This window comes from Danio rerio, chromosome 1 (genome assembly GCF_052040795.2).
Source record: "Danio rerio strain M-AB ecotype USA chromosome 1, GRCz13ab, whole genome shotgun sequence".
Classification (NCBI taxonomy): Eukaryota; Metazoa; Chordata; class Actinopteri; order Cypriniformes; family Danionidae; genus Danio; species Danio rerio.
The window spans coordinates 7,875,644-7,903,615 of NC_141021.1; the positions used below are offsets into that span (position 1 = coordinate 7,875,644).

The 27,972-nt window shown below is 34.8% G+C and overlaps 2 protein-coding genes and 1 long non-coding RNA gene across 13 annotated transcripts in view; all 3 read left to right on the forward strand.

Annotated features, from left to right (window-relative positions):
• LOC147846666 (uncharacterized) overlaps positions 1–2,230 on the forward strand; it is a 42,812-nt gene extending 40,582 nt beyond the window's left edge. The window contains exon 7 of one of the 2 annotated variants that reach the window (XR_015476156.1): positions 1,033–2,230. This is a non-coding gene — a long non-coding RNA (uncharacterized LOC147846666). The remainder of the gene's footprint in view (positions 1–1,032) is intronic. The other variant, XR_015476155.1, reaches the window with a different exon arrangement.
• A 1,017-nt stretch (positions 2,231–3,247) lies between these two features.
• On the forward strand, positions 3,248–9,294 carry si:ch211-93g23.2. 5 transcript variants are annotated; one of them, XM_087234866.1, is made up of 6 exons: positions 3,248–3,519; positions 4,130–4,290; positions 5,886–5,999; positions 6,187–6,290; positions 7,491–7,628; positions 9,099–9,294. In XM_087234866.1, exons 2-6 carry the CDS (start codon positions 4,282–4,284, stop codon positions 9,193–9,195), a joined length of 462 nt encoding a protein of 153 aa, XP_087090992.1. In that variant the 5' UTR covers positions 3,248–3,519; positions 4,130–4,281; the 3' UTR covers positions 9,196–9,294.
• A 189-nt stretch (positions 9,295–9,483) lies between these two features.
• On the forward strand, positions 9,484–27,170 carry ube2f (ubiquitin-conjugating enzyme E2F (putative)). Of its 6 annotated transcripts, none has more exon segments than NM_213314.3 (11): positions 9,484–9,677; positions 11,341–11,481; positions 11,633–11,782; positions 16,468–16,497; positions 18,090–18,155; positions 20,425–20,492; positions 22,093–22,163; positions 22,269–22,326; positions 24,241–24,273; positions 24,365–24,427; positions 25,694–27,170. In NM_213314.3, coding segments are annotated over 9 exon segments (558 nt in total). In that variant the 5' UTR covers positions 9,484–9,677; positions 11,341–11,481; positions 11,633–11,664; the 3' UTR covers positions 25,745–27,170.
• Positions 27,171–27,972: the final 802 nt, after the last annotated feature.

Here is a 27,972-nt window from a genome sequence, read left to right on the forward strand (position 1 = left end):
CATGTCTGCTCTCAATAGGCAATTAGTTATTTTAAAAAAAAACATGATTTAATTTCGGAACCCAGATGAAAAATCTCATTCATTCATTCATTCATTCATTCATTCATTCATTCATTCATTCATTCATTCATTTATTCATTCATTCATAGGTCAACATGTCTGGTCTTAAAAGGTAATTAGTTATTTTTCCAAACTTTTTTTTTACTTTCAGAATCCAAATGAAAAATCTATTTCATTCGTTTGTTTGTTCATTCATTCGTTCATTCATTCATTCATTCATTCATTCATTCATTCATTCATTCATTCATTCATTAATAGCACAACCTGTCTGCTCTTAAAAGGTATTTCATTTTTGTTTTGTTTTTTATTACTTCCAGAATCCGAATAAAAATTTGATTGATTGATTCATTCATTCATCGCTCAACATGTCTGCTCTTAAAATACAGTTAGTTATTTTTACAAACATTTTTTTTTACTTTCGGAATCCAAATGAAAAATCATTCATTCATTCATTCATTTATAGCTCAACATGTCAGCTCTTAAAATGTAATTAGTTATTTTTACAAACTTTTTTTTACTTTCAAAACTTTTTTTACTTCATTCATTCATTCATTCATTCATTCATTCATTCATAGCTCAACATGTCAGCTCTTGAAAGGTTATTAGTCTTTTTTTTACTTTCAAAACCCAAATGGAAAATCTCATTCATTCATTCATTCATTCATTCATTCATTCATTCATTCATTCATTCATTCATAGCTCAACATGTCTGCCCTTAAAAGGTAATTAGTTATTTTTACTACACTATTAATAGCTACACTATTAACAGTAGACTGCAATTACTTGAGTGTTCCACTTTATCTTGAGTATTTACTCATAAGACCTGCAATACACTTCAAAAACTTGAAAAATATAATCACACATACAGTATAAAAATCATTTGCAACACTATTTTAAAGTACATCACTGACCCCAAAAATAAAGTGCATTCTCTTTTTGTGTATTCTCTGTGTGTGTGTTTATCTCTGACAGGTGTAGCAGTGGACGCAAAGACTGATGTGATCAGCAGTGATTGATTTTATCTGCAGCGCTGTGCAGTGCTGAGGTGCACTGGTCCAGGCCTCTTTGCCCTGACACCTATAAACCCATCCAAACACAGGCTGCTCTGATTGATTCGTGTATAGACCAGACGTGTGACCAATGAATAATTAAAACCCTTAAACCCGCGCGGCTTAGGGAATTGGCAGCCCGATGACCAGCATTCTGACTTATTGACGGTCCAGCAGCTGTCAAGTCAACAGAGCAGATCACTTGACGGCCGAACACAAGTCATCAGAGTGCTCAGTAAATGGGCGGCACTGATAATATCATACAGCCAATCAGTGCGCACCAAATCTAATCTGGTACAACTATTGTTGCACTGGACAGATTGTTTGTGATGTGCTGATTTGGTGAGGTTTAGAAAGACAGTTGTCGAGCTTTATTTGTATTTTTGTTGATCGCACATGACTACTGTGTTTCAAATTGAAGGTTATGATTAACAGTTAAAGGATCTTTCATTCAGAAGAACTGAAACAAATCATGTCAAATAATCCTGTTACGTTTTATTTCAAATTTAAGTCCAGTAGTTACAGTGTAACTATTCGATTAACTAAACTGAGTATTATTCATTAATTAAATAACCCATCACTGAGACACATCCATACACTCCCATTCACACACATCCACTACGCACAATTTAGCCTACCCAATTCACCTATAGCGCATGTGTTTGGACTTGTGGGGGAAGCAAGCGGAGGAAACCCACGCCAACACGGGGAGAACATGCAAACTCCACACAGAAATGCCAACTGGCCCAGCCAAGGCTCAAACCAGCGACCTTCTTGCTGTGAGGCGACATCGCTACCCAATGCGCCACCGCGACACCCCTTAAAATAATTTGTTAATTAAGCTTTTTTTTTTTTTTTAGTACTGGAAAAATGTGTCACCTTGCATCAACATATTTTATAACATTATAATGACTGTTTAGCCTACCGTTTAATGGAAGTTATCATGGGTACATTATGGGATGTAACTATTCCAAAAGATAAAGTGTAATATTGAGTAATAAGGCTCAAACATGTAAAATAAATATATAGTCTATTTTAAGGTTGTGATTGAAACTTGACAGTGTTAAAAACCAAACAGAATCCGAAGTAATTGGTTATGGAATTACATAAAAAATGCAATCATATTGTAGTCTGTGTCTATCTGCAAGGAAAATCATATTTTAGTACTGGTGCTGAAGGGATTGTGCTGTCTGATGGCGCCATCTGCTGTTCATACTACTTATTTTTCTTTTTATTGTAGCCTTTTACTTCAGCAGACGTTTATTTTGAAAGACAGTCTATATACAGACAGACAATTTTTTTTCTGACTAAAACAAACACACACACACACACACACACACACACACACACACACACACACACACACACACACACACACACACACACACACACACACACACACACACACACACACTCAAAAGCTCGAAGCCTTCCACACCCATTGTCGAAGGTAAAGCACTATTAAAAACAGTCAAACTACTGAAGCTGCAAACTTTTTGACGCTATCCCTGCTGAAAAAAAAAAACAGCTGCCTGGTTGGCTGGTTTTAGCTGGTTGACCAGCCTGGGTTTAAAAGGGTTTTGCCCATTTCCAGGCTGGTTTCAGCAATTTTCAGCCTGGTCTTAGCTGGTCAGGCTGGGGAATGACCAGCTACCAGCTATGTCCAGCCTGGTTAAACATAGCTGGTTTTGGCTGAGCTCCCAGCCTGGCTAAGCTGGTCAAGCTAGTTTTAGCTGGTCATCTCCCAGCCTGTCCAGCCCAGCCTGGTAATGGCCAAAACCCCTCTAAAACCAGGCTCGACCAACCTTCTAGCCTGGAAGCTGTTTTTTTCAGCAGGGATAGCCAACATATTTTAGTCTAAAATTGCATCAACAGAAAACGTGCAACTTTTATTATTTATTTATTTTAATTATAAATTTCCAACAAAAGCGGGGTCTTAATGCATTTGTAAAGTTTCTTGCAATTTTAGAAAAGTGTCTCCTCAGGGATGTAAATAAACCAGTTCTGTAACTGAGTTTGATGGAATGAAACTGTACAGTAGTATTGAAAGTAACTACAGGCTTAATAAATACTCAAAATCAGCCATCAGTGTTTATATTACAGTAGGCTACAAGTGCTCTATGGGTTAAACTACTCATAGGCTACAAGGTCACATATTGATTAGCTTCACGTCGAAAATGAGTTGAGTTGAATTCAGGAACTCAATCAGGAATTCACAGACAGAAGTCAAGTGTTGTTAATGAATGACCGTAGGGGCAGATATATAGTAGGTCGACGTACGCGACTCCAGCAGAAAGAAATGGCTCAGAGACATTTTGAGGGAAAAGATCATGTTGAATCCTACCAGCGACACCGGGTTTCTCCTCCTCAGGAACTCATAGACGAAGTGCTAAACTTCCTACGAAAAAGAGTATGTGATAAATTTGTGTTTGGAAAAGCCTTGTCAATGACTCAGCACTTTCGTATTCTTACAATGTTTTAACTTTAACTTGACTGTGGCAAAACCTGTGAAGTAGACGTTTAACTTATATAAAACATTTACTGTAGATGAGACCTGCTGTATTCTATTAGAAAATGCTAAGTCCATAGAAAGTAGGAAAATAGGTCACTTGTTGCTTTGTTTCAACTTAAAGGGTATACACGTTTATAGGGGTCATCTTAATAGGATTCATATTTAAAGTTGCAATTGCTGCATTATTAAAATGGCAAGAATGTTAAATAAATGGCAATTCTATAATATTTGTACTGACATTTGTGCAGGTTTGAAACTTTATTAATAAATATTTAACTAAAGAAATTCTCAAAATGCTACATTTAGATGATATGACTCCAAAGCTTTTATTTATTTATTTTTTGTATATCTGGAGCTTACTTCTGAATTTCTTGCATATAAAGTAGCCTAAGAAGCATAAGGTTTGAAAAGAGACTAATTATTATTTTTGAAGTCTTTTCATCTGATACAATGAAGTTACCTTTTGAAAACCCACCAGTATGCCTTTGTTATTTCTCTGTCTGAACAGATCAATACGGATCTGGATCTGGCTGTGGATGTAGGCTGTGGGTCAGGACAGGGCACTGAGCTCCTCGCCCCGTACTTCTTGACTGTGGTCGGGACAGACATCAGTCCAGCTCAGCTGAAGATCGCCAGTGACAAAGATCATCCAGCAAATATATGTTACAGGTATGAAAATACCACCAGGACCTACATACTTACCATACCACTGTATGATAAGTGCATTACTGTATATGGCCATTGCATGCTACATGATGGATTATGGATGTTATAAAACCTATAATATGTTGAAGTCAGATTCAGCCCAAAAAGAAAAATAAGACCTTCATTCATTCATTCATTCCTTCATTCATTCATTCATTCATTTTCTGGTCAATGAAGATACATTTTGAGCTGTGTATAAAAGACAAATAAAATAAAATAACAAAATAAAAGATGGACAAGTTGTGGTTAATCTACTGGTTTAATAATGTGCTGAAATAAAAATATTTGCTCTTGTGTTGTTAAAAAAATAAATATACTATTATTGGCATTAATCAATGTGGCTCAGTGGTTAGAACTGTTGCCTCACAGCAAGAAGGTTGCTAGTTCGAGTTCTGGCTGGGCCACTTGGCATTTCTGTGTTGCGTTTTGCATGTTCTCCCCATGTTAGCATGGGTTTCCCCCACAATCCAAAGGCATGCGCTATGAGTAAATTGAATAAACTAAATTTGGCCTAGTTTATGAATGTGTATGGGTGTTTTACAGTAGTGGGTTGCAACTGGAAGAGCAGCCGCTGTGTAAAACATATACTGGAATAGCGGTTCATACTGCAGTTGCGAACTTAAAAGGAGGCCTGCCTCCAAACCCCACCCCTATCCCCACATTGTGGGTTGAGAAAATGGTACTAAAATCTATGAATGAGATTTACAAATTAATTAGAAATAAACCAATCAAAAAATAAAAAAATAAATAAATTACAAAGTGCTAAGAGACTGCATTGTCAAAATAATCTATAAATAATAAATCTAGAGAAGTGATGGTTTTGTCAGTTTTAGGGGATTAAATCAACCCAGCAACCTGTATTTAAATAACAATGCCTATTTTGTAAATTTCATATATTATATTATAATGCAGGTATTGTGCATCTTAATTAAATTCTCCAAATTATTTATCCTTTCAATGATTTTTAAAGAATTTAAAAGTATTTCCGAAGAGCTGTTTAATGGAGAGACATTTTTTCACACACTATTTTCTAATAACTAAATTCTTTGTCTTTGTCATGATGACAGTACATAATATTTTGCTAGTTATTTTGCAAGATAGCAGTATACCAATATACCTTAAAAAGTGATTTTGAAAAATTTTAAAACAAATTAGACTTTCTCCAGAAGAATTAAATATTATAGGAAATACTTTAAAAATATTCTTGCTCAGTTAAAGATCACTTGGGAAATGTTAGAAAAATTATTAAAATTATAGGGCTAATCATCTTGACTTTAACTGTAGACAGACAGACAGACAGACAGACAGACAGACAGACAGACAGACAGATAGACAGATAGATAGATAGATAGATAGATAGATAGATAGATAGATAGATAGATAGATAGATAGATAGATAGATAGATAGATAGATAGATAGATAGATAGATAGATAATCCACTGATCTGAATGTCCACAGAGAGAGCCCCGCTGAAGATCTGCCGTTTGAGGACAGTATCGCTGACTTGGTCTCCTCCATGTCCGCTGCTCACTGGTTTGACCATCCTCGTTTTCTGCAGGAGGTGGACAGGATTCTGAAGCCCGGCGGCTGCCTCGCTCTGCTCAGCTACACCATGGACTTTGAGCTGGAATATGGAGAAAGCACCTCAAAACTCAATAATATCTGTGAAGAGGTTAAAGAACTCATAAATAAATGCTTCATGAGTTGTTGCTCAGTAAAAGCATTTTATAAATATTTGATATGAGGCCACCAATTTGATTTATGAAAAATTATTTTAATTGATTATTTTTTCAGAACTACAGCTCCTGACTGCAAACTGTTCATTCATTCATTCCTTTATTCATTTTTTTTGCTCTCAGTTCTATGCAGCCCTGCATCCTTTTAGGAAAGCTTATATTGGGTCCAGTTCCCTCCAAGTCTACAAGAACATCTACGATTCTATTTCATATGCAGATAAAGAGTGGTAAGTGTGTGTTTGTTTTTGCAACCCCATATTTATATTTTTAATTTTATTATTTATTTTTTATTAATTTAATTATTTTTAAATTATTTAATTATTTTTAATTAACCATTTTTGTTTTATTTTCCAAATTTTAACCTTGATTTATGGCAATATATTAAGTTTATTTTAAATTAAATTTTTAAATTTAATTTAATTGCAAATCTCCAAGTAAAGCATTTGTGTGATTATGTGACATTATGTGAAGTTTTCAGTAATTTTATTCTTCCATTGAGTATGCCCTCTGTGTTAAACATTAAGCTTTGCCATCACAAGAACAACATTACTAATTTTATTTGTGGATAAAGAGTGGTAAGTTTGTGTTTAATTTTTGTAACCCTATATTTATTTTTTAATTTTTATTTTATGATTTTATTTTTATTATTTATTTATTTATTTAATTAATTATTTTTTTATTATTTTTATTAAATTATTTTATTTTATTTTCCAAATTTTAACCTTGATTTATGGCAATATCTAAAGTTTATTTTTAAATTATATTAAATTAAATTAAATTGCAAATCTGCAAGTAAAGCATGTAACATTATGTAAATTTTTCAGTAATTTTATTCTTCCATTGAGTATGCCCTCTGTGTTAAACATTAAGCTTTGCAATCACAAGAACAATATTACTAATTTTATATGTGAATAAAGAGTGGTAAGTGTGCGTTTTTTTTTTATATTTAATATTTTTAATTTTATTTTTATTATTTTATATTTTTAATTTTATTTTCAAAATTTTAACTTTGATTTATGGCAATAAAGTAAGTTAATTTTAAATAGATTTTTAAAAATTTAATTTAATTAAAGCATGTAACATTATGTAAAGTTTACAGTAATTTTATTGTTCCATTAAGTTTGCCCTCTGTGTTAAACAATACATTTTGCCATCACAAAAACCATATTACTAATTTAATTAAACTTATTTTACTTATTTTTACTAGTTTAATTAAACTAATTAAACTAAACTTTGAGTGCTGAGAAAAAATCTGATGCAAATGTAGCAAAGCTTTATTATTATTCATTTCAATTGCGGAAAACTACAGTACAAGTAAATATTAATAATATTGGGCCTAAATACTTAGTTATGCAAAATTTATTTCATGCATGATGTAAAATAAACACTTATATTCACAGTTGAGTTCCTGTGTATTTTTTTCACAGGCATGAATGTCTGAAGAGTAGGAGGATTATGCCATTGTCAAAGTTCATTGGCTTGGTTGAAACTTTCTCTACTTATCAAGGTTTCCTGGAAAAGGATCCTGTTAAGGCCAAGAAACTGTCAAAGACCATCACTGACAGGTAAAAGTAAATATTTAACTAGTGCTGGCCAAGGATTAATCACATACAAAATAAAAGTTTGTTTTGACATAATATATGTGTGTGTATTATATATATTTACAATGTATTACACAAACATAAAAACAAAACTATACAAAACAATTTGTTATCATTCATTCATTCATTCATTTTCTAATCGGCTTAGTCCCTTTATTCATCAGGGGTCGCCACAGCAGAATGAACTGCCAACAACAACATATGTTTTACACTCGGATGCCCTTTCAGCTGCAACCCAGTACTTGGAAAAATCCATACACACTCATTCACACACATACACCACAGCCAATTTAGCTTATTCAATTCACCTATAGCGCATGTCTTTGGTAGAAACCAGAGCACCCGGAGGTAACCAACGCCAACTCAGGGAGAACATGCAAACTCCACACAGAAAATGCCAACTGACCCAGCTAGGAATTGAAGCATCAACCTTCTTGGTGTGAGATGACAGCGCTACCCACTGCGCCACTGCACTGCCAATTTGTATAATACACACATATTTTATCTAAATATAAATAAACATTTAGTCAAATATATTCATGCATGTCTGTATTTATAGACACAATTAAAATACACAGAACACACATTTAAGTCATGTCGAAACAAACTTTTATTTTGGATGAGATTAATAATGATTAATTTTTGCCCAGCATTATATGTACTTTAGGGAACAGATGATCACAGATGCACGGTTTACTTCATTTATTTAAACAAATAAATTGATTATCGAAATATGAAATGAGAATTAGTAAACCCCTTTTCTTTTTAAAATATTTCCCAAATGATGTTTAACAGAGCAGGGAAATTTTTCACAGTATGTCTGATAATATATTTTTTTTCTGGAGAAAGTCTTATTTGTTTTATTTCAGCGAGAATAAAAGCAGTTTTTAGTTTAATTATTAGCCCTTTTAAGCTATATATTTTCCCGATAGTCTACAGAACAAACCATCATTAAACAATAACTTACCTTATTACACAACCTGCCTAGTTAACCTAATTAACCTAGTTAAGCCTTTAAAAGTGACTTTAATCTGTATAGAAGTGTCTTGAAAAATATCTAGTCAAATATTATTTACTGTCATCATGACAAAGATAAAATAAATCAGTTATTAGAGACAAGTTATTAAAACTATTATGTTTAGAAATGCTTAAAAAAATCTTCTCTCCGTTAACATTAAACAGAAATTGGGGAAAAATAAACGGGGTTTAATAATTCTGGGGGTTTAATAATTCTGACTTCAACTGTGTGTTTGTGTGTATATATATATATATATATATATATATATATATATATATATATATATATATATATATATATATATATATATATATATATATATATATATATATATATATTCCGTATGTATATATATATATGAATTGCCTTTTAAAAATAATTATTTAATATGATTCTAAAATTAGTTTTTTTTTCAGGTTGTTGGAAGCAATGGGAGCCTCGTCGACTGACACAGAATTAACAGTGATAGTAAAATATTTTTATATATTAGCCTCTAAACCGCGTAAATCCTGACATGATCCTTCAAACCAACAGCTCCATCGAACAGCATCAAAGCATGTTTTGTATCTCTGCTCTGAAGCGTTTGAACAATAAACACTTCACTTAACACCACGCTTGGATTTACTGTGTCATGGGTTTAATATTGCAAAGAACTCCATAAAAGAATTAGCTAAAGTGCTGTAAAGTTAAGTGCCTCAAAATCTCATTTGGGCTTTGTACAAAATAAGGGCGGAATTTTATTTCTGGCGTTTGATTCCATACGGAACTCTTATTAAATGAACGGAACAACTTCCGGCTTCTAAACCGCTCAGGCAGCGGAAATCATTAAACTCGGCGGAACTAATCCTCGCATCGTTCCACTCAATTTTGTTTCTTTTATCGACGTTCAGCATATTTTATCTTGAAGTTGTTTTGGGGGGAAAACGTGCAAAATTCACGTCTGGTGTCCCGATTATGGTGTAAACAGGGCAGTTCAGTCACTCTGACAGCGGCAGGTAAGTGCATTATCGATCGCAGCCGAGTTATTTCACATATTTAGAGTTGTGTTATGAATGTAAATACCTTTTAGACAATATATTTAATTGTGTACGAAAATATTTAGCTGAATCCTGGTATAAATTATGCCCTGAGCGATGAGGATTAGATTGTAGCTGCTAGTAAACATGTTAGCAAAATAACGCCTGGTGACACTAACTGGTGAATATGAAAGTTTGAATGGATTTAAGTCATGCTAAGTTATCTGCACATTGAGTTCTTATTATAGACCATACAACATAGAAGTTGTGTTATAGTTTTAATATTTCATTAAAGGACGTTTTGTAATGGCATTAGAATGAGGGTAACAGATGGTAATAACATGCTACTTTTATTTATACAGCTGTGCTGACAGAACGCTCTATTCATCTACTATGGTATTACCGTGGTATTCCAAGGCATTTAAAATGAGCCATCGCTTTATTTCAGTACATGTTTAGAAAGAAGCTTTATACTTTATTTGTAGTAAGTTACAGTGGTATGGTATTACTGTGAAGCCAATGACATGCCAATACAATTCGCATTAGAGATTTCGTACCTTTGTATTTATTCCAGTATAATAACATACAGTTGAAGAATTATTAGTCCCCCTGTATCTTTTCTTCCCCAATTTCTGTTGAACAGAGAAACTTTTTTTTCAACACATTTCTAAACAATAGGAAACAACTCATCTCTATTTAACTTATTTCTTTTGTATTTTCCATGATGACAGTACATACTATTTTACTAGAGAATTTTCAAGACACTAGTATTAAGGGTCTAATAAGTTTAACCTTAAATTGATTTTTTAAATATTAAAAACTGCTTTTATTCTAGCAGAAATACTACAAATAAGACTTACTCCAGAAGAAAAAAAAACATCAGACATACTGTGAACATTTGCTTGCTCTGTTAAACATCATTTGGGAAATATTTAAAAATGAAAAACAAATTCAAAGGGGGCTAATAAGTCAGATTTCAACAGCAACTTTATTAAAACATGTGTTTATAACACCCATATTTGTTGTTATTCAAATATAGCAGTAGTAGTGTTATTATTCTACAAACAAAGTTATAATGGTTTACAAATGATATTAAAGGACAGTCTGTCATGTATAATAACATCATAGGTCTTTTGAGCTTAATCGTATAACAAGAATGCTAAAGCTAAAATATGTTCAATGCAAAGAACTTAGTTACTGTCTTAAACAATAGCTGTCACAACAAATTATTAACATCAATAAATATTTCATATTTCAAAGTTTAAACTAATAATGCAAAATCAGTGTAATGTTTACCAGTCTTGTTTTTGTATCTAGACTCTATATCATAGGGTTACCAATCTCGGTCCTGGAGGGCCCGTGTCCATGCAGGGTTTAGCTCCAACTTGCTTCAAAACACATGCCTGTATGTTTTGAGTATGGATAATAAGACCTTGATTAGCTTGTGCAGGTGTGTTTGATTAGGGTTGGAGCTAAGATCTACAGGACACCGGCCCTCCAGGAACAGGTTTGGTGACCCCTGCTCTATAATATTAAAATGTAAAAGTTATGTAGTTTGTAGTTAGCATCACTATAGTTTTGCTATGTTTTTAATGTTTTTATGACACTTTTAATATAGATTTACTTGTTATTTATTTTTTAGGTTTTTATGGTAATATTTTACAGTAAGTATTGCTTACTGTAAACTTTTTCTGTTACCTACATTAGTTAACTACCTTTTAGAAGAATAACTGAAAAAAAGGAGAAAAAATGTGAAAAGGAGTGCTGTTTTCATTTTAGTTAGGTAAGTTCAACTTAACGAACGTTAGAAATGTTTCTAAGATAAAGTTTAAGTTATAATAATTATAATAAAGCGGATATATATGTTTTCTTAATACTTTCACTTGTGTTTCATGTTCACTGATGGTCATTGTGTGTATTTGTGTTCCTCACAGGTGTGTTAGGGTGTGTATGTTGGTCTGTGGGGATGCTGACGTTAGCCAGTAAGCTGAAGAGGGAGGAGGGCGTAAGGGCCGGCCGGACCCCTGCAGGCTCTAACGATGCCGCTCATAGAGTGTCCATCAGAGATCGACTGCTCATCAAAGGTATGAAAAAAACACTGCCTGCTGGGATCATGACACTGGTTTGCGTCTAGTGGTTCTGACCATTTTTAGGTCTGCCCTGATTTCACAGTCAAAACATGTAAAGATGGACAGGTTATCTGATGAAACTTCTGGAAAATACTTGAATTTCAGACATGGATTCAAGGCCTGGAAAGTAAGTAAAGACAAACATAGGTCCGTTTAAGTGCTTAAATTAAATTTTAAATTAATTTGCTTATATGTTTTTTTCAACCCCGTTGTTGAATACTAGGGATGTAACGGTATTGTAAATACTGTCATACCGCAATATTAATTTTTTTTTCGATATTACCGCAGTCGCATGACTCGGTAAAACTATAGGTCTTCTGAGAAAATGTGCTCAGGCGAATGAAGCGAATGGGAGGTAGCGAAAACTACAATTCCCATCAGCCCATGCTTGACCATCATCCCTTGCGGTCTGTTGTCGCTACAGATCCAGTAATGCGGAAATGGAGTGTGCTGCTAGAAGCGGGGATGAAAAAGAGCTGGAAAACTCTAAAGCGGGTGTTGTCGCCGCGTGCGTACTGAATAGCGGTGTTGCCGCGCGAGTTATTATCAGCTGTGTTGTCGCGCGCGTACTGAATAACGGTGTTGTCGCGCGAGTTCTTATCAGCTGTGTTGTCGCGCGAGTACTGAATAGCGGTGTTGTCAGCACACTGTTCAGATTGATGCAGACATGAGACCTCTATCTCACTCATGGTTTGTCCTCTCAAGTGGGGGAAAGACAATGCACAACGTTACCCACTGCTGTCAACCTGGGCCAAGTCATATCTCTCTTGTCCCAGAAACCTCAGTCCCAAATGAGAGGGTTTTTTCTGTTGCAGGGGACATTGTAAATACCCAGAGATACCAGCTTTTACCAGATTATATTTATATGATAATTTTCCTTTAAACCCATCTCTATCTAAGTGAGTGAGTGATTAAATGTTGAATGTGATGAGTTTTCAACAATACTAAATTGAAACTTTATTTTTTTACATGGTTTAATATTTTTTTGTTATTAAAATTGAAGTTCCTGTTTCAAAGCTTACAGATAGATGACTAATTTGTATGTCATTGACACTTTTGGCACTTTTTTGGAGTATTTTCATAAGTTTTGTTTTTTCCTGTAAATGATTCAATAAATACCGTACCGTGACATTCATATCGAGGTATAACCGTACCGTGAAATTCTGATACCGTTACATCCCTATTGAATACAGAAAGAAAAAAAACTGAGACATTCTTGAATAAAAATATTGTAAAATAACACAGACAAACAATGCACATTTTATCAATATTTCCGAAACTGCCTTTGAATATTACCAGTAGGGATGGCCCGATAGACGATGCCACCGTCCATCGCTGATGGCCGATAGACAACATGATGCCGAGCCGGCATCGCAATCCTCCGCCCCCCGTCGCAAACCTGCTCACGAAAAATACATACTCAGCCCCCGTTTACACTCATACGTCTTAGTTTTAAAATGGCATTTTAGAACAAAAATTATTGTTTTACCTAGCATTTCTGAACTGCCCTCCGTCCGCTGAAAATTCACATCACGTGACCACACACAGACACAGCCACACACACTGTCATGCACTCATCTGAGCTCCAGAAAGCACTGCACGTTGGACAGTTTATCAATAATGTACCGCTGGATCGGGTCTTACTATCTTGTCTCTATTTAATGACTCTTCTGTCTTTTGAATCTATCAGGTAACGTGTCACACCGTCAGTAAACTGCTTCAATCTTTCACTTTCACATGTGTACTTAGTAATTTTAGTGAAAAGCTCAGATACTGTTGGCTGGTTGTTGTTGGTTGTGCATCTTTTTTACAGACCAAGTTTGTCGACGTGATTATAACGACACAGATCACTCATGCCAGAGTCCTGCGGAAAAAGTGATCATTTGTGTTCAAGTTATCTTTATTTATTTATGATTTGTTTTTGGGTAAAACAAATACCATGTGGGTCAGGTAGTTGAAGCGGTTGACCACAAATAATTAATTCGTTTTGAATAATTTAATTAATCATGAATAATTAATTTACCTCCACCTGTGACGACGATGCCATCGTCCAACGCAATATTTTACATTAGACATCGTACGATTCCAAATTGGTCGACATCGCCCAACCATAATTACCAGTATTGAATTCAACACGTTTTATTGAAGTTCTTTGTACATTTTTTAAATTACTCTGACATGTATAACGTAACTATGAAGTGTAAGTGAATTGTTAATTGTTAAGGACTTTAATGACGCTGTATATGCTGGGATATGATCTACAAAGGTGCTTGATATAAAATTAATGGTGCTTTAAAAAGACCTTGAAAGTCACTGAATCTGCTGTTCATGGGGTGGGTGCGAACCCTTCTTTTTACAGAGAAAAACATTAACAAAGCAAAAATAAAAGAAAACTGATTACATGAAATATGTAGTCTTTCATATAGGAGGATAAACTGTTTTCTTTTTTTGCTCACCACAATAGTGCTTTTCTGACTGTGCCTGACGTTGTTGTCCATTCAAACCACCTGCAATATTGTTTGTTCAAACACTGCTTTAATTCCAGGTTAAGGAATGAGACCTCGCATTGCTTTGCCAGACATATTCGGTGTGAAATGATACCATGTTAGAATGTTATGACAGAACACTAAGCAACCGAATGCTAATCATGTGCTTTATGTGCTTAAGCTTTAGGCTGTCAAGGAAACACCGTACATTGTATATAAACAGCCATTTCAGCATTTGAGGAAATAAAATACTGGTATATTGCTGTTAAGTTACTGTTGAAGGGCCTGTTTGTAGGTTTTTGACTCTTCTAAGGCATAAACAAACATAATATGTTGCAGATATTTAAGAAACATTATAAGTGAACATAATTATTTATCTGTAAAAACAACGCTAGTAACGGTAGAATAACTCAGTTATAAGTCAGTTATTCTCCTTTAAAAAATTGTGTTCTGTGTGGGAATGTCTGTCTTTGTTTTGGTCTTTATAACCCACCCAATGCCAGTTTACCCAGTCATATTTCAGCACCTTTGGTGGAAAACAAAACATATTTAATTTCAGTCAATATATACTAAGGCGGCTGAAAATGTAACCTCTGGAGGACAGTTAAAATAATAAAAAAAAAAAATCCCATGAGGTGGTTTTTAATTGGCAAATAATATAAATATTATAAATGTTATCGTTAGATGAGCAGCTTACATTACAACTTGATGTAATAAAGACAATAACGAACCTATTAGAAATAGGAAAACAATATGTTAGGATAAGCACATGAAGATGCATCATATAACTGAAGATGTTTTGGACAAAGCCACAACAAACACCTTATTCACCATGATATAACGGTAAATAAAACTAAAATTCTACTATGAACAGAAGCTTGCAATGGTTTCCCCACCTCAGAGCTCTGCTGATTTGTCCACTGCTTTTGGAGCTGACAGTAATGAGTTGAACAGTGAAAGTTGAAGATGCTTCTAAAAAAAAAAAAAAAAAGAAAATATGAGACACGATTGTAATGGTCAAACACTTTGAACTTTGTTTACATTGAAAACAATAGAAAAGTAGCATGTTGAAAAGGAAAAACGCATTGTGTGAACGACCCCCAAGTGTGTTGTTTTATTCTCAGATGTTCATAGTAGATCGTGCATATTAAAGTCTATGTGAAATCGATTTGCATTGTTTATTTTGCTAGGGGACGTTGATTTTTTATAGATGAACAATTAATAGTTTGATTTGGTAATCTTCATTAAAAGTCTGACCATTTGTTTCTGTTTAGTTCATGACTTTGTGAAAATGCAGCAACGTTTACTTGTGAATGATGTATTAACAATGATGTATTAAAGTCTGTAGGAATTTTATTAAAGTTAAAAATGGTACAATTTCTTGTGCCTTAATGCCCAGTCACAGGCCTTGAAACACATGCAGATGATAAACGTTCACTCTGTTATGGTTTAAATCCCCAAATCTCATGTTTTTGGAATGATGTCTCTTTCTCAACATGTAAACTCAACATTGCACATCCTGTTATATTGCAGATGTGCACACTGCAATATCGGTACTGTCCAGCCCTATCGCTATTAATTATTGATTTGGTGGTTCTGTTGTTTCTATCCATCTATATCAATTAACATATTATGATTATGACCCTGAGTGACATTGCCAAACACTTTTGATAGAGTAGATCAGGGCTGAATCTGGAGAGTGTGTCGACTGGATGTCTGTTGTACAGTTTCTTTCTGCTGGGTGTTCGTGGTGCCAGTAAACCAGCGTAAGGTGATGTGATGCAGGCCAGATCCGGAGAGCAGTAGACTCTATTTATAACTGGCTGAGAGGAGGAGTCTGCTATTACCAACAGCTTAAAGCAGTTCCCATCCGCAGTCAAACACTCAGGCTATTTTCTGAACCAGCCAGGCCACTGGATCCACACCAGCTGAACATTGAGTGACTTGAGAATGCAGGTGGCCATATATAGCTGGATAGAACTGCGCCTTGTATCTGTGTTTCATAGATCATAATTACAATATTAAACAAATTCATAAGCGCATCACATTAAAATTGATAAAAAGAGTGTAATTAGTTTCTATACTGGTTGACAAAAGCTAGTTTCGTTATTGAACATAAGAACTGAGCACTCATACTTTGATTTGTGTTTGCAGAGGTTGCAGAACTTGAGGCCAACCTTCCAAGTGAGTATATCCAGGTCAAATATATTCACTTGGAGCAGTTTAAATACATTGGTTTTAGCTTTTAGTGATTATCAGTTTGACAAAATAATATTGACAAAGACATATAATATAGATCGACATATGCCCATATTCTAAAATTCAATATGTCTTGATAATGAACATGCAGAATATTGATATCACTTCAAAATACAGTGAATAGTTATTTATTATTTTAACTTTTTAGATTGCTTTTGAAGAATTGTTGACATTTAATTGGATTTAATTGGTAAGCTTAATAGTTCAAACATTAATGTTTTCACATGTTAATCTGGCCTACTACATGCTGAAATATTGATTTAAGACTCTTGACTATTTCTAGGGCTATTTGTGCAGTAATGCTCCAATAGAGAAAACCCACAACGAAAACTATTTAAAGCTTTGTGTTAATCTTAGGTCGATTTGAATTTCTTAGTTAATTCCTTATAACACGTTACAATCGTAGTCATAATTGGAATTAAAGTCAGATTTTTTTTAATTAATTGAGTTATTAACCAATTCAGTTGTTTTGAAAATAATTTTAACATGGTTATCTGTCATAAATCTGTCTTTTTTCACTGATCATTTTATTCCATTAAGTAACATTTACTAATGAGATTTTATTTTGCTTTATAGTGTTATAGTGTACTTTTATAATCTTCTTGCAATATAATTTGGTTAAAACATTTGTTTACTCAACATGTCTATACAATAAAGCAATACAATAAGTATTTGTATTTGTTATGCTTTTGTTAAAGTAACATGTGACTACTGTATAGACCAGGGATGGGCAAACTTGATCCTCGAGGGCCGGTGTCCCTGCAGAGTTTTGTTCCAACACTAGTCAAACACACCTGAACAAACTAATCAGTGTCGTCAAGATCACTAGAAATCTATAAGCAGGTGTGTTTGATTAGAGTTGGAGCTAAACTGTGCAGGACACCGGCCCTCCAGGGCCGAGTTTGCCCACCCCTGGTATAGACTGTAAAAAATATCTGTTAATTAACAGATTCAGTATTTTGTGATTCACAATTGTATTTTACTTTTATTTTACGGTTGTGAGTTGCATTATGGGATGTTGATGTGTGCTCTGCCGATGTTTGATGGTGAAAATTCAACTCTACGGTTTAACAAAGTGACTTTTACTGACATTTTAGTACTTTGAAATAGTGTAAATGCAAGAAATAAATAATATATAGGGAAATGTATGTTAAATAACAGAAAATTTACTAGCAGTTTGTTACAAGGTTAATAAAAGTCACTTTTTTGAACTTTAAAAGTCAGAAGAAAGATCAAGCTCCCATAGTGTAATTCAAATGGGGGGAAAAACAAGATTTTAGTGTACTATGATAAAATCTTCAGCAATTAATCGCAACCAGTAATATATAATACCTTCATAAGCCTAGTTCATTCTTAACATCAAATATTTCATACATTGCAAGGACTATTTTGTCATAAAAAAATTACTATTAAATTGTGTTAATTTACAATCATGAGTGGATCTGTTCTTTGTAAGGCAGATGTTTAAACCATTATGATTATAAACCATTATCTACATATTATTATTTCCTCTGCAGGTACATGTAAAGTTACATTTCCTGATGAAAACAAACTCTGTCACTTCCAGTTGGCCATTTCTCCAGGTAATTCAGATCTGTTTTCATAAAGTGCAGTTGTAAAAATCAATTAAATGCAAATGCTACTGAGCAGTGTATAAGAAACTAGTTAACCTATTCACACCTCAAGTGTTTAACATAAATACATGTCAATCCCTTCACAGTCATACAGCAGAAAAAATAAGTATTGAACACGTCACCATTTTTTTCTGAATACATATTTCTAAGGGTGCTTGCACACTAGCACTTTTGGTTCCGAGTTCGTTTGACGTCAGAGTATAGTACATTTAGCTAGTGTGAGCGTGTCTTTTGAACTCCGGTGCGCACCCGTAACCCCTCCCCGAGTCTGTCTGAAAGAGGTGGTCTGGGGTACGGTTCACTTCTGATATGAATGCAATCGTACCAAATAACGGAAGTGAACCGCCAAATGTACGACAAACTGTCGTTAGTGACCCAGTGCAAACTGTGATAGTGTCTGCTTGTCTCCACCAAAAACGACTTCTGCAGACATAAGTGACGTTCTAAACGTTTTTATTTTTATTCATTTATTTTTTTTTTTGCAACAGATAGATGCAAGTGGCTCTCTGTATTTTGGTTTTAATAACAAAACGAAAAGTTTCAGTAAAAGCAGAACGACTGTGATAAGCGTTGTCTCCATTTTGGCGCTTTGCTTTTGTGGCCGTCACCTAGCAACAGCTGTATACAAAACACAGCAGCTTGATGATGCAAGCGTACCAGCTGAGGGGGGACTATCGAACTTGGATTCGAACCAGGCATTTGAACTAAGTCTAAAAGCCCCCTAAAGGTGCCGTTGACTTGAAATTTTCCCCTGATATTGGTAACAACCAAAGAAATCCACAAATGCAAAGAAAACAAATCTAATTAGTTTACTAATTAGGTTATGCGTAATAAAATAAAATGACGCAGGGAAAAGGTATTGAACAGATGAACAAAGGAAGGTGTAGAAAGGCAGTGAAGGCCCAGACAGCAGCTAAAATCTCTCAGTAGTCCTTCAGCAACCCTCTGCCCTTCGTCATTGTAAATTAACATCAGCTGCTTCAATCAAACATCTACGTTAGCAGGATGATGAAGATGAAACCAGGGTGGACATTTCAGCAAGACAATGATTCAAAACCCAGCCAAGGAAACTCTCAAAAGCTTTCAGAGAAAGAAAATAAAGCTGTAGAGTGGCCTAGCCAATCACCTGACTTAAATCTAATAGAAAATACAAATTAAAGATTAGATTTGATAGACGATACCCACAGAACCATTAGGATTTTTTACACTGTCTTAAAGTCTGTGAATAAATCACACCTGAGCAATGCATGTGACTTCCTTCTCCATATGAGAGGCGTCTTTAAGCTGTCATCACCTAAAAAGCCTTATATTAAGTGTAGCTCCCTGGTTCAATAAAGGATTGACTCTTTCAGTGGTGTTTTTCCATGATTTATTGTCAGTGCAGCATTCACTTCACTGACTCAGTCATCTTATACCGAACACCTTACACCATAAGCCAAACACCGTAAGAGCTTTGTATACAAAGAGAAAATGACACCAAATGTAAGCAAACATGAAAACCGTATACAAACAAACAGACATCACTTAAACTCAATTTACAAACAAACAAACATATTAAACATGAAGTGTCACTACCTTGTGCTCCAATCAAACCAGAAGCTAAACCTTCAGACCGTAGCAGACCGCACAGCTAGGACGCCGTGATCATGTGCGATCTTTCTGTGTATCCGTTTATATCATGTATATAAAATAATCATTATTTTTATCATTATTATATATCATTATTATTGTATTACTTTTGTAAATAGACACAATAACATAAACACCATATCAAAGTTATTAACATTAAGTATTAAATATGTTTCAGTAGTTCAGTACTTTCTCCTTTTGTCATTCCATTGTTATTACACATACACAACTCATTTTTCAGATTTCTTTTATTTTTATGTTTGTATTGGATGTATTATATTTCAATTCCATGTTAGGAGCTCCATTAGAAATATTATTCCCAGGAAAAAAAAAACATGACGTGTTTGATATTTACTTCCCTCGCTGTATATAAAATTAAATTTTAAGAAATTAGGTTTTGCTAATATTTATATTTCTGTTGGTGTGTGTATATATATATGTTGTGTGTCTAAAACAGCATATCTAAAATGCACTGGAGTGTGAATAATCCTTATCTTGTTTATGTCATACATTGCTAGTATCTGTCAAATGCCTCAGATATTCTGCAAGTGAAAATATAACCTGACTTTGCCACTAAACCTCTCATCAGATGAAGGCTATTACCTTGGTGGAAAGTTTCAGTTTGAGATCGAAGTTCCTGAAGCCTATAATATGGTGGTAAGTGCCTGTGACATATCATGAAGTAATGAGGTAATGCCACACTTACTCACTGGCAGTGCTACGATGATTTTATTAGTCCATTTGTAAGCGGGGCCCTTAAGTAGATGTTTGCAGGCATTACTGATGCTCTGCAGTATCCCAATTCAATAAAATAGCTGCCTGAGTATTCCCACACAAATGCACAAATACATAACACCACCCATCCTTGACCTTAAACAACCTGTAATAGCCATGTGTAGCACATGCAGAGATCCAGATATAAACCACCAACCTTAAGATTCAAGTTTAGATTCATTAATGAGATATTACTGAGGCGTAAGGCATTAGACCAGGCATTAAGCAAACATTGTAATGACTAGATGTTCATTCATTCATTTTCTTTTCAGCTTAGTCCCTTTATTAATCAGGGGTCGCCACAGCGAAATGAACCACCAACTTATCCAGCTTATGTTTAACACAGCGGATGCCCTTCAAGCTGCAACCTATCACGGGGAAACAGCCATACACTCTCATTCACACATACACTAGAAACAATTTAGCTTACCCAGTTCACCTGTACTGCATGTCTTTGGACTTTTGGGGGAAACCAAAGCACACGGAGAAAAGAAACCCATTAGAACACATGGAAAAAAGATTTTTGTTCTGTTTATTTTTTTGTTTTTACACAACAGAGCATAATCTGTGCATATGTCTTTTATGCTTTAGTCTTGTTCATTTTTGGACATAGCATTTACATTTAGCACAATGCTTCTCAACCATGTTTCTGTAGGACCACCAACACTGCATGTTTTGGATGTCACTGCATGTGTCTCCTTTGTCTGACATGCCCATTATAGGTCCTTTTTAGTCTTCTAATGAACTGATGACCTGAATCAGGTGTGTTTGGTTTGGGAGACATGGAAAATGTGCAGAGCTGCTGGTCCTACAGGATCGTGGTTGAAAAACACTGCTTTAGTAGATGTTTTTGTCCAAAGTGACTTACAATTGAGGAGGGATTCAGCGATTCAACAAGAAGAGGCAATACACACAAGAAGAGCTAATGATACAAAGGATCTGTTTGTGCTCAGAGAATTAATTATATATATAAATATATATATATATATATATATATATATATATATATATATATATATATATATATATATATATATATATAATTATATATATATATATATAATTATATATATTTATATATATATATATATATATATATATATATATATATATATATATATATATATATATATATATATATATATATATAATTATATATATATATATATATATATAGAGAGAGAGAGAGAGAGGGAGAGAGAGAGAGAGAGAGAGAGAGAGAGAGAATAATGTTTCTATAGGGGGTTTGTCAAGCCCACTCACCTGTGTTAAGCACACTTGGAAAATGCACATGGGTTTTTTAAGAGATATGGAGTGATTGTTTAAAAAAAACTGCAACTGTCAGTTAAAGTGTCAGAGAAATTAAAGATGTGTTTTTTACAGGTGGTTTGTCAAGCCCACTCACCTGTGTGAAACACATTATGCAAAATATGTTCATTTATGTTGCATTGAACTACAACAAATCATATTCTGCTTTTTACAGCCTCCCAAAGTGAAGTGCTTGACTAGAATATGGCACCCGAACATTGCAGAAACGGGCGAGATTTGTCTGAGGTGTGTATATCTATAATAGCCATGTCTTCAGATGTGTTTATGCAACAGACTCTACATTGTCCTTTTTACTGCTGTGTTTATGTTGTTGTTAAAATCTCTCCACAGTTTATTGCGAGAGCATTCAATTGATGGTACTGGATGGGCACCCACTCGTACTCTAAAGGTCTTTTTTTTTTTAAATGTCTTCTTGGGGAATTTATTTGTATGTTTGTTTACTTGCTTTTCTTTCTTTCTTTCTTTCTTTCTTTCTTTCTTTCTTTCTTTCTTTCTTTCTTTCTTTCTTTCTTTCTTTCTTTCTTTCTTTCAATAACTGAACATTTGGGTTTTAATAAGGAAGTATGATACTGACACAGACGATCTCCATAAACTGGCATTTTTAAATTGACATTTTACTGAGTGTTCTTTTGCGCTGGCACTCCAGGTCTGGTTTAGAACTTCCATGAATAAATAAGGCACTAATATCACCCCTAGGTGGAAGCAAGTCTGTTTTAATGAGGGATCGTTGTCATTCTTTCAAATGATCCATTTTGAACTGAAGCAACAGACTCTTATTGAGTGGATCATTGGGCCATCAACTTAGGGTGCTTTCACACCTACACTTTTGTTTCGGAACGTATCTCGTTTGCCCAGTTAGCGCGGTTCGTTTGGCATATGTGAACAGGGCAATCGCACTCTGTTCCGCGCCAAAGTAATCGATCCGAGATCGCTGGAATGAGGTGGTCTCGGCTCGATTGAAACGAACCCTGGAGCGGTTCGATTGCAGTGAGAAAGCGATCCGATCCGAGCGCGGTTATATCACAGTGTTTTATGGATATGTAATAGGCATATACGGCTATATATGAAGAGAGAATTATGAGCGGGGCGGGAAGTTTCGCGAGTCTCCGGATGCCCGCAAACAAGTGATGATCTCCCGGTAATCTTGCGTCTCCCTCCCGGTCCCCAAATAGGCATCGTCGCGCACCCTTCTCACCCCTCCCCACCGCGTCTCTCTTCAGACACGTTGCGTGCGCACCCTGTCAATCACCACCAAACCACCACCTCTCCTGACAGCTGAGCGGGACGCTGCAAAATAAACCCTGACACTCTGACCAATGTAAGGAGAGTTTACTCGCACGTGACTTGTTTTAGCTCTTTTGGTCCGATTAGAAACTTTGCAGTGTGAAAGCGAACTGCTCCAAGAGCAAAGGGCAACAATGTAACAATTGTAATCTCTGTTTCAGAACAACTGAATCGATTCACAAGTGTGAAAGCACCCTTAATCAAAACCATATTAATTTGCTCTAGAAGTTTTCTGCTTTAGCTTTGTTTGGAATTATTTTTGTTGCCAAAACAAAAACTAAAAATTGTCTTAAATGTGAGTTACTCAATATGAATTCATGTTTGTTAAACTTGTGTCACTGTAGCTATGTTTCGATCCAAAAATGTGAATGAACTTTATGCGCAAAACTGGATTATCGCATAAAAGACGTGCGAATAAAGCAGTGTTTCCATCCAACAAGTCAAAGCGAACAAAATCCTCAGTTCCTGATTAACTGGTGCCAAATATCAACAGTAAAAACACAATTTGCTTAGGAGAAGCTGCGTCAATCTTCATCTAATAAATGACTTGCGCCTCAGAAGGCAATCCTGACACGCAGTGAACACGTGGGGTTTGACTGTATCAGATGCAGAGCACAGATGCTCTTGACTCTGGAGGTCAATAATAATAACAGTATAATATATTAACAGTAAGGGGGTTTAGAATGACCAAATCAACATTTCAGATGGTTTGTCCATTTACACACATTTGCATCATCATGTGATCTCTTATCACAAAATCACCTGACCTTTTTTAATGCACACACTGAAATTTGTTTCCATCGTAGTTTATGCGCATCTTTTCTTATCGAATAAAAAGTTTATCCTACTCAGTTATGCTCATAAGTTTTTTATGCGCATTTTCAAAATGTATGCGAATCATGGGGTTTCCATTAACCGGGAAAAAAATCGACTGTTAGTAAAAAAAAAGACATGGATTTTGTGTTAAATCTGGATGGAGTATTGAGAGTATGACTAGAGCTGTTTTTTGTGTCTGTAGGATGTAGTATGGGGACTGAATTCACTCTTCACTGTAAGTACAGATTTTAGATAATCAATAATGTTTATGTCATCATTCTGTGTAAAAAAAAAACAAGCAATAGAAGTTTCAATTTCTCTCACAGGATCTTCTTAACTTTGATGACCCACTGAATATAGATGCAGCAGAGCATCATTTACGAGATAAGGTAAAACACCAACACATATTTAAACATGCTTCCTTTAACTGCTATGAAAAAAACTAAATAATGCGGATATTGCATATACATAAAAAATTATTCAACTCCTGAATTTCTTTTTCAAATATTTTACAAATTAGTTGAACAGAGCAAGGATTTTTTTCACAGTATGTCCTATAATATGTTTCTTCTGTAAAATATTATTTCAGCTGGAATAAAAGTAAATGTAAAAACATTTTGAGGGCCAATAATATTAGCTTACTGAATACAAACCCAACAGATCACTCAGATCTTTAGGATCATATAAACTACAAATTCTAAGAGTTCAGTCAAAGCAGGGTGAATCTGCCTGCAGCCACTATGCCCCTCGCTGCTGGAATCAGCTTCCAGAAATGATCAGATGTGCACCAACATTAGGCATGTTCAAATCAAGACTGAAAACACATCTGTTTAGCTGTGCCTTTACTGAATAAGCACTGTGCTTCATCTGAAAGATCATACTATTATGTCTTTCTTTTTTCTCATTCCTTTTTAACCTGTTTTAACATATTTCAATCTGTTTTTATCTGTTTTCAATCACTTTTATTCTTTGTTGTTTTTGTTTTTGTATTCTTGTTTCTTTTCAAGAGTTCACACTTAGATATTGCTTTACTGTATGAGCACTGTGCTACGTCCGACAGATTGCACAATTATGTTTTTTGTTTTCTTTTTCATTCTTTTATAGCCTATTTTAACACATTTTAAATTGTTTTTATCTGTTTTTAATCATTTTTATTGTCTGCATTTTATGTCCTAAACTTGTCTTTTTTATTCCTGTTTATGTAAAGCACTTTGAATTGCCACTGTGTATGAAATGTGCTATATAAATAAACTTGCCTTGCCTTGCCTTTAGCAATATTTTTTTTTTAGATTGTCTACATTACAAACCAACATTATACAATGATTTGCCTAATTACCCTAGCCTGCCTAATTAACATAGTTAAGCCTTTAAATGTCACATTAAGCTGAATACTAGTATTTTTAAAAATATCTAGTCAAATATGATGTACTGTCATCATCGCAAAGATAAAATAAACCAGTTATTAGAAATTAGTTATTAAAACTATCATGTTTAGAAATGTGTTGAAAAAAATCTTAAAGAGAAATTAGGGAAAAATATATACAGGGGACTAATAATTCTGACTTCAACTGTATGTATTATACATAATCATACCTCCCATCTCTTTTTAATCAGATACACATGTACAGAAAATTCTTTAACGCTTTCTGTTTTAGGAGGATTTCAGGAACAAAGTTCAGGACTTCATCAAAAACTATGCAAGATGATGTGTGTCTGCCACGCGAGCCACTCTCACATGCATGTGACCGATGTACGTCGATCAAGACTGCAACCGAGGCAAAATCTCATTATTAAAACATTCTTCGGGGAGGGGGGGGGAAGAAGCAAGTTAAAATAAGTGTTGAATGACACTGCGAGTCACATCTCAAGATATTTGGGAAGGATCAGGGCCGTACTGTCTATTTTTGATGGCTTATTATTATTATTTTGGTGTTATTTTTGAAAGATCTTCTCAAACAACTTTGCTTTTACTCCCCCACGAAAAAGAAAAGTAAAAAAAAAAAAAAAAACGTACAAAGATGGTGATCATGAAAACAAGGCCGCGCAGCCTCTCTGATGTCACCTCCTATATTCTATAGTGCCTCTGTGTTTTTGCCACATATAACTGGACATCATGAGCCAACTTTTGCAGCCTGCTTCCTCTTAAAACTTGACAAACACTGAGATTAATTTGTTCATAAGTGATGTCATAGAAATCCCAAAGCTCCATTGGTTCATTTGTTTGTTTGCTGTGGGGGAGGAGTCCACCAATGAGGAATCAGAAAAAAGAAGAAGAAAAAAAAACATGCAGCACTGATGTCAAGCAGAAAATATCGGTGGTTTTTCGGACGGATTCTGTAAAGCCATTTCTTGAAACTCGGCACGTTCCGTCATGTAAAGTCACCGCCGTTATCAGACTACTCTATCACATGTGCACACATGCAAATATCACAATATCTGTGGGTGCCTCTGAGTTACCAAACTGTTTTAGTTCAGTTCTAATCTGTGAGAAGTTTGTGGGTGATTCTCATGAACGTTCAGCTTCCATTTTCACCTCGAAATCGAAGAGGAAAATCAAATAAATATATTTTCCTTTAAATTAAAATTTGTTTTCGTTTAAATGAGAAACCAAGCATGCTTTTCCCCACATTCAACTATAATAAATATATATATATTTTTCTCTGCATTAGAGCAATGCAAATTTTGGGGAAAATTATGCTTAATTGTTAACATTCTTATCACCGCATATTACTTTAGATTTTGGGGTGAAATATTACCTGGATGTGTTCTGAACTGGCTTCATGAGATTCACCTTTTGCTCTTGTATGCATTTTTTGTCAGTGTATACACGTTCAGCTTTACCGATGTGTGCATGTTCACGAGATTACTTGTATGCTAGTATTGTGTTTGTGTGACAGTGAGAGTATGTGTGTGTGTGTGTGTGTGTGTGTGTGTGTGTGTGTTTGAGCGAGAGTGACTGGAGATTTTAAAACATGTCTGATCTGGTAGCATGCACTGGGCTACTGAACCGCTCAGCCATAAAGCCTGTTCAATTAGTGAGGATTTATTTTATTTAATTTGACTTTTTTTTCTCCTTGGAGGTGTATATCCATTTGTAAAATATATTAAAGAGGAGTTCTACCACTAAGAGGAGATTTGGAGTAATTTGTGTGTACACTTTTACAGCTTGCGTTTATAATTTGTTTTCATAAGCCACATGTCAAATTCGGTTTCTGGAGGGCCGCAGCTTTTCACATGCTAGGTCACAATTCACATACTTATATTAGCCTACTACCCAAAAGTGTGTACTTGTTTTGTAAAGGAAAAGTATATACTTTTGAGTGTGTAACAGAGGAGTATGCAAGCTACTTTGTTGTTATGTTGCTTAGTTATTATGAGTCAATCATCTCGACGCATCATCCACATTTCTTAGATATTTAATACCTTCCGTATTGGAGAAACAGCAGCAGGATAATCCGCCATTTATGGGTCTTCATGCAGGGAAATCATGTTTTTTAGGTAATGATATGCATTGAGAAGTTAATGTCCAAACATATCTTGATATAAGTTCACATTGTTGTTGTAGATTAAATATAACTAGGAAAACGCGATTTAAACATGTTCCAGTTGGCTAAATATTAATTAATAGTCATTTAAATAACTTTACTGAAGCCTCTCTACTTGATGGTTGGTCTCGCGCGTCTGCCATGTTGGTAGTTTGTTTACACTTTTTTTACCCCCGTTTGTAGTTTTGTGGGCAATATTAGAGTGTAGGCGCGTGTACACCTTAAGAGATTTTACCGAAAATAGTAAACCATCCAGAAACCTTTATACCCTTTTCAACATACTATAGTTTTGGACATACTAATTCTAGTTTCTAATACTATTTAGGATGGGTAGACTGCGAATTTGGACGCACCAACGCAGCTACAGTTCCAACCCTAATTAATCACAC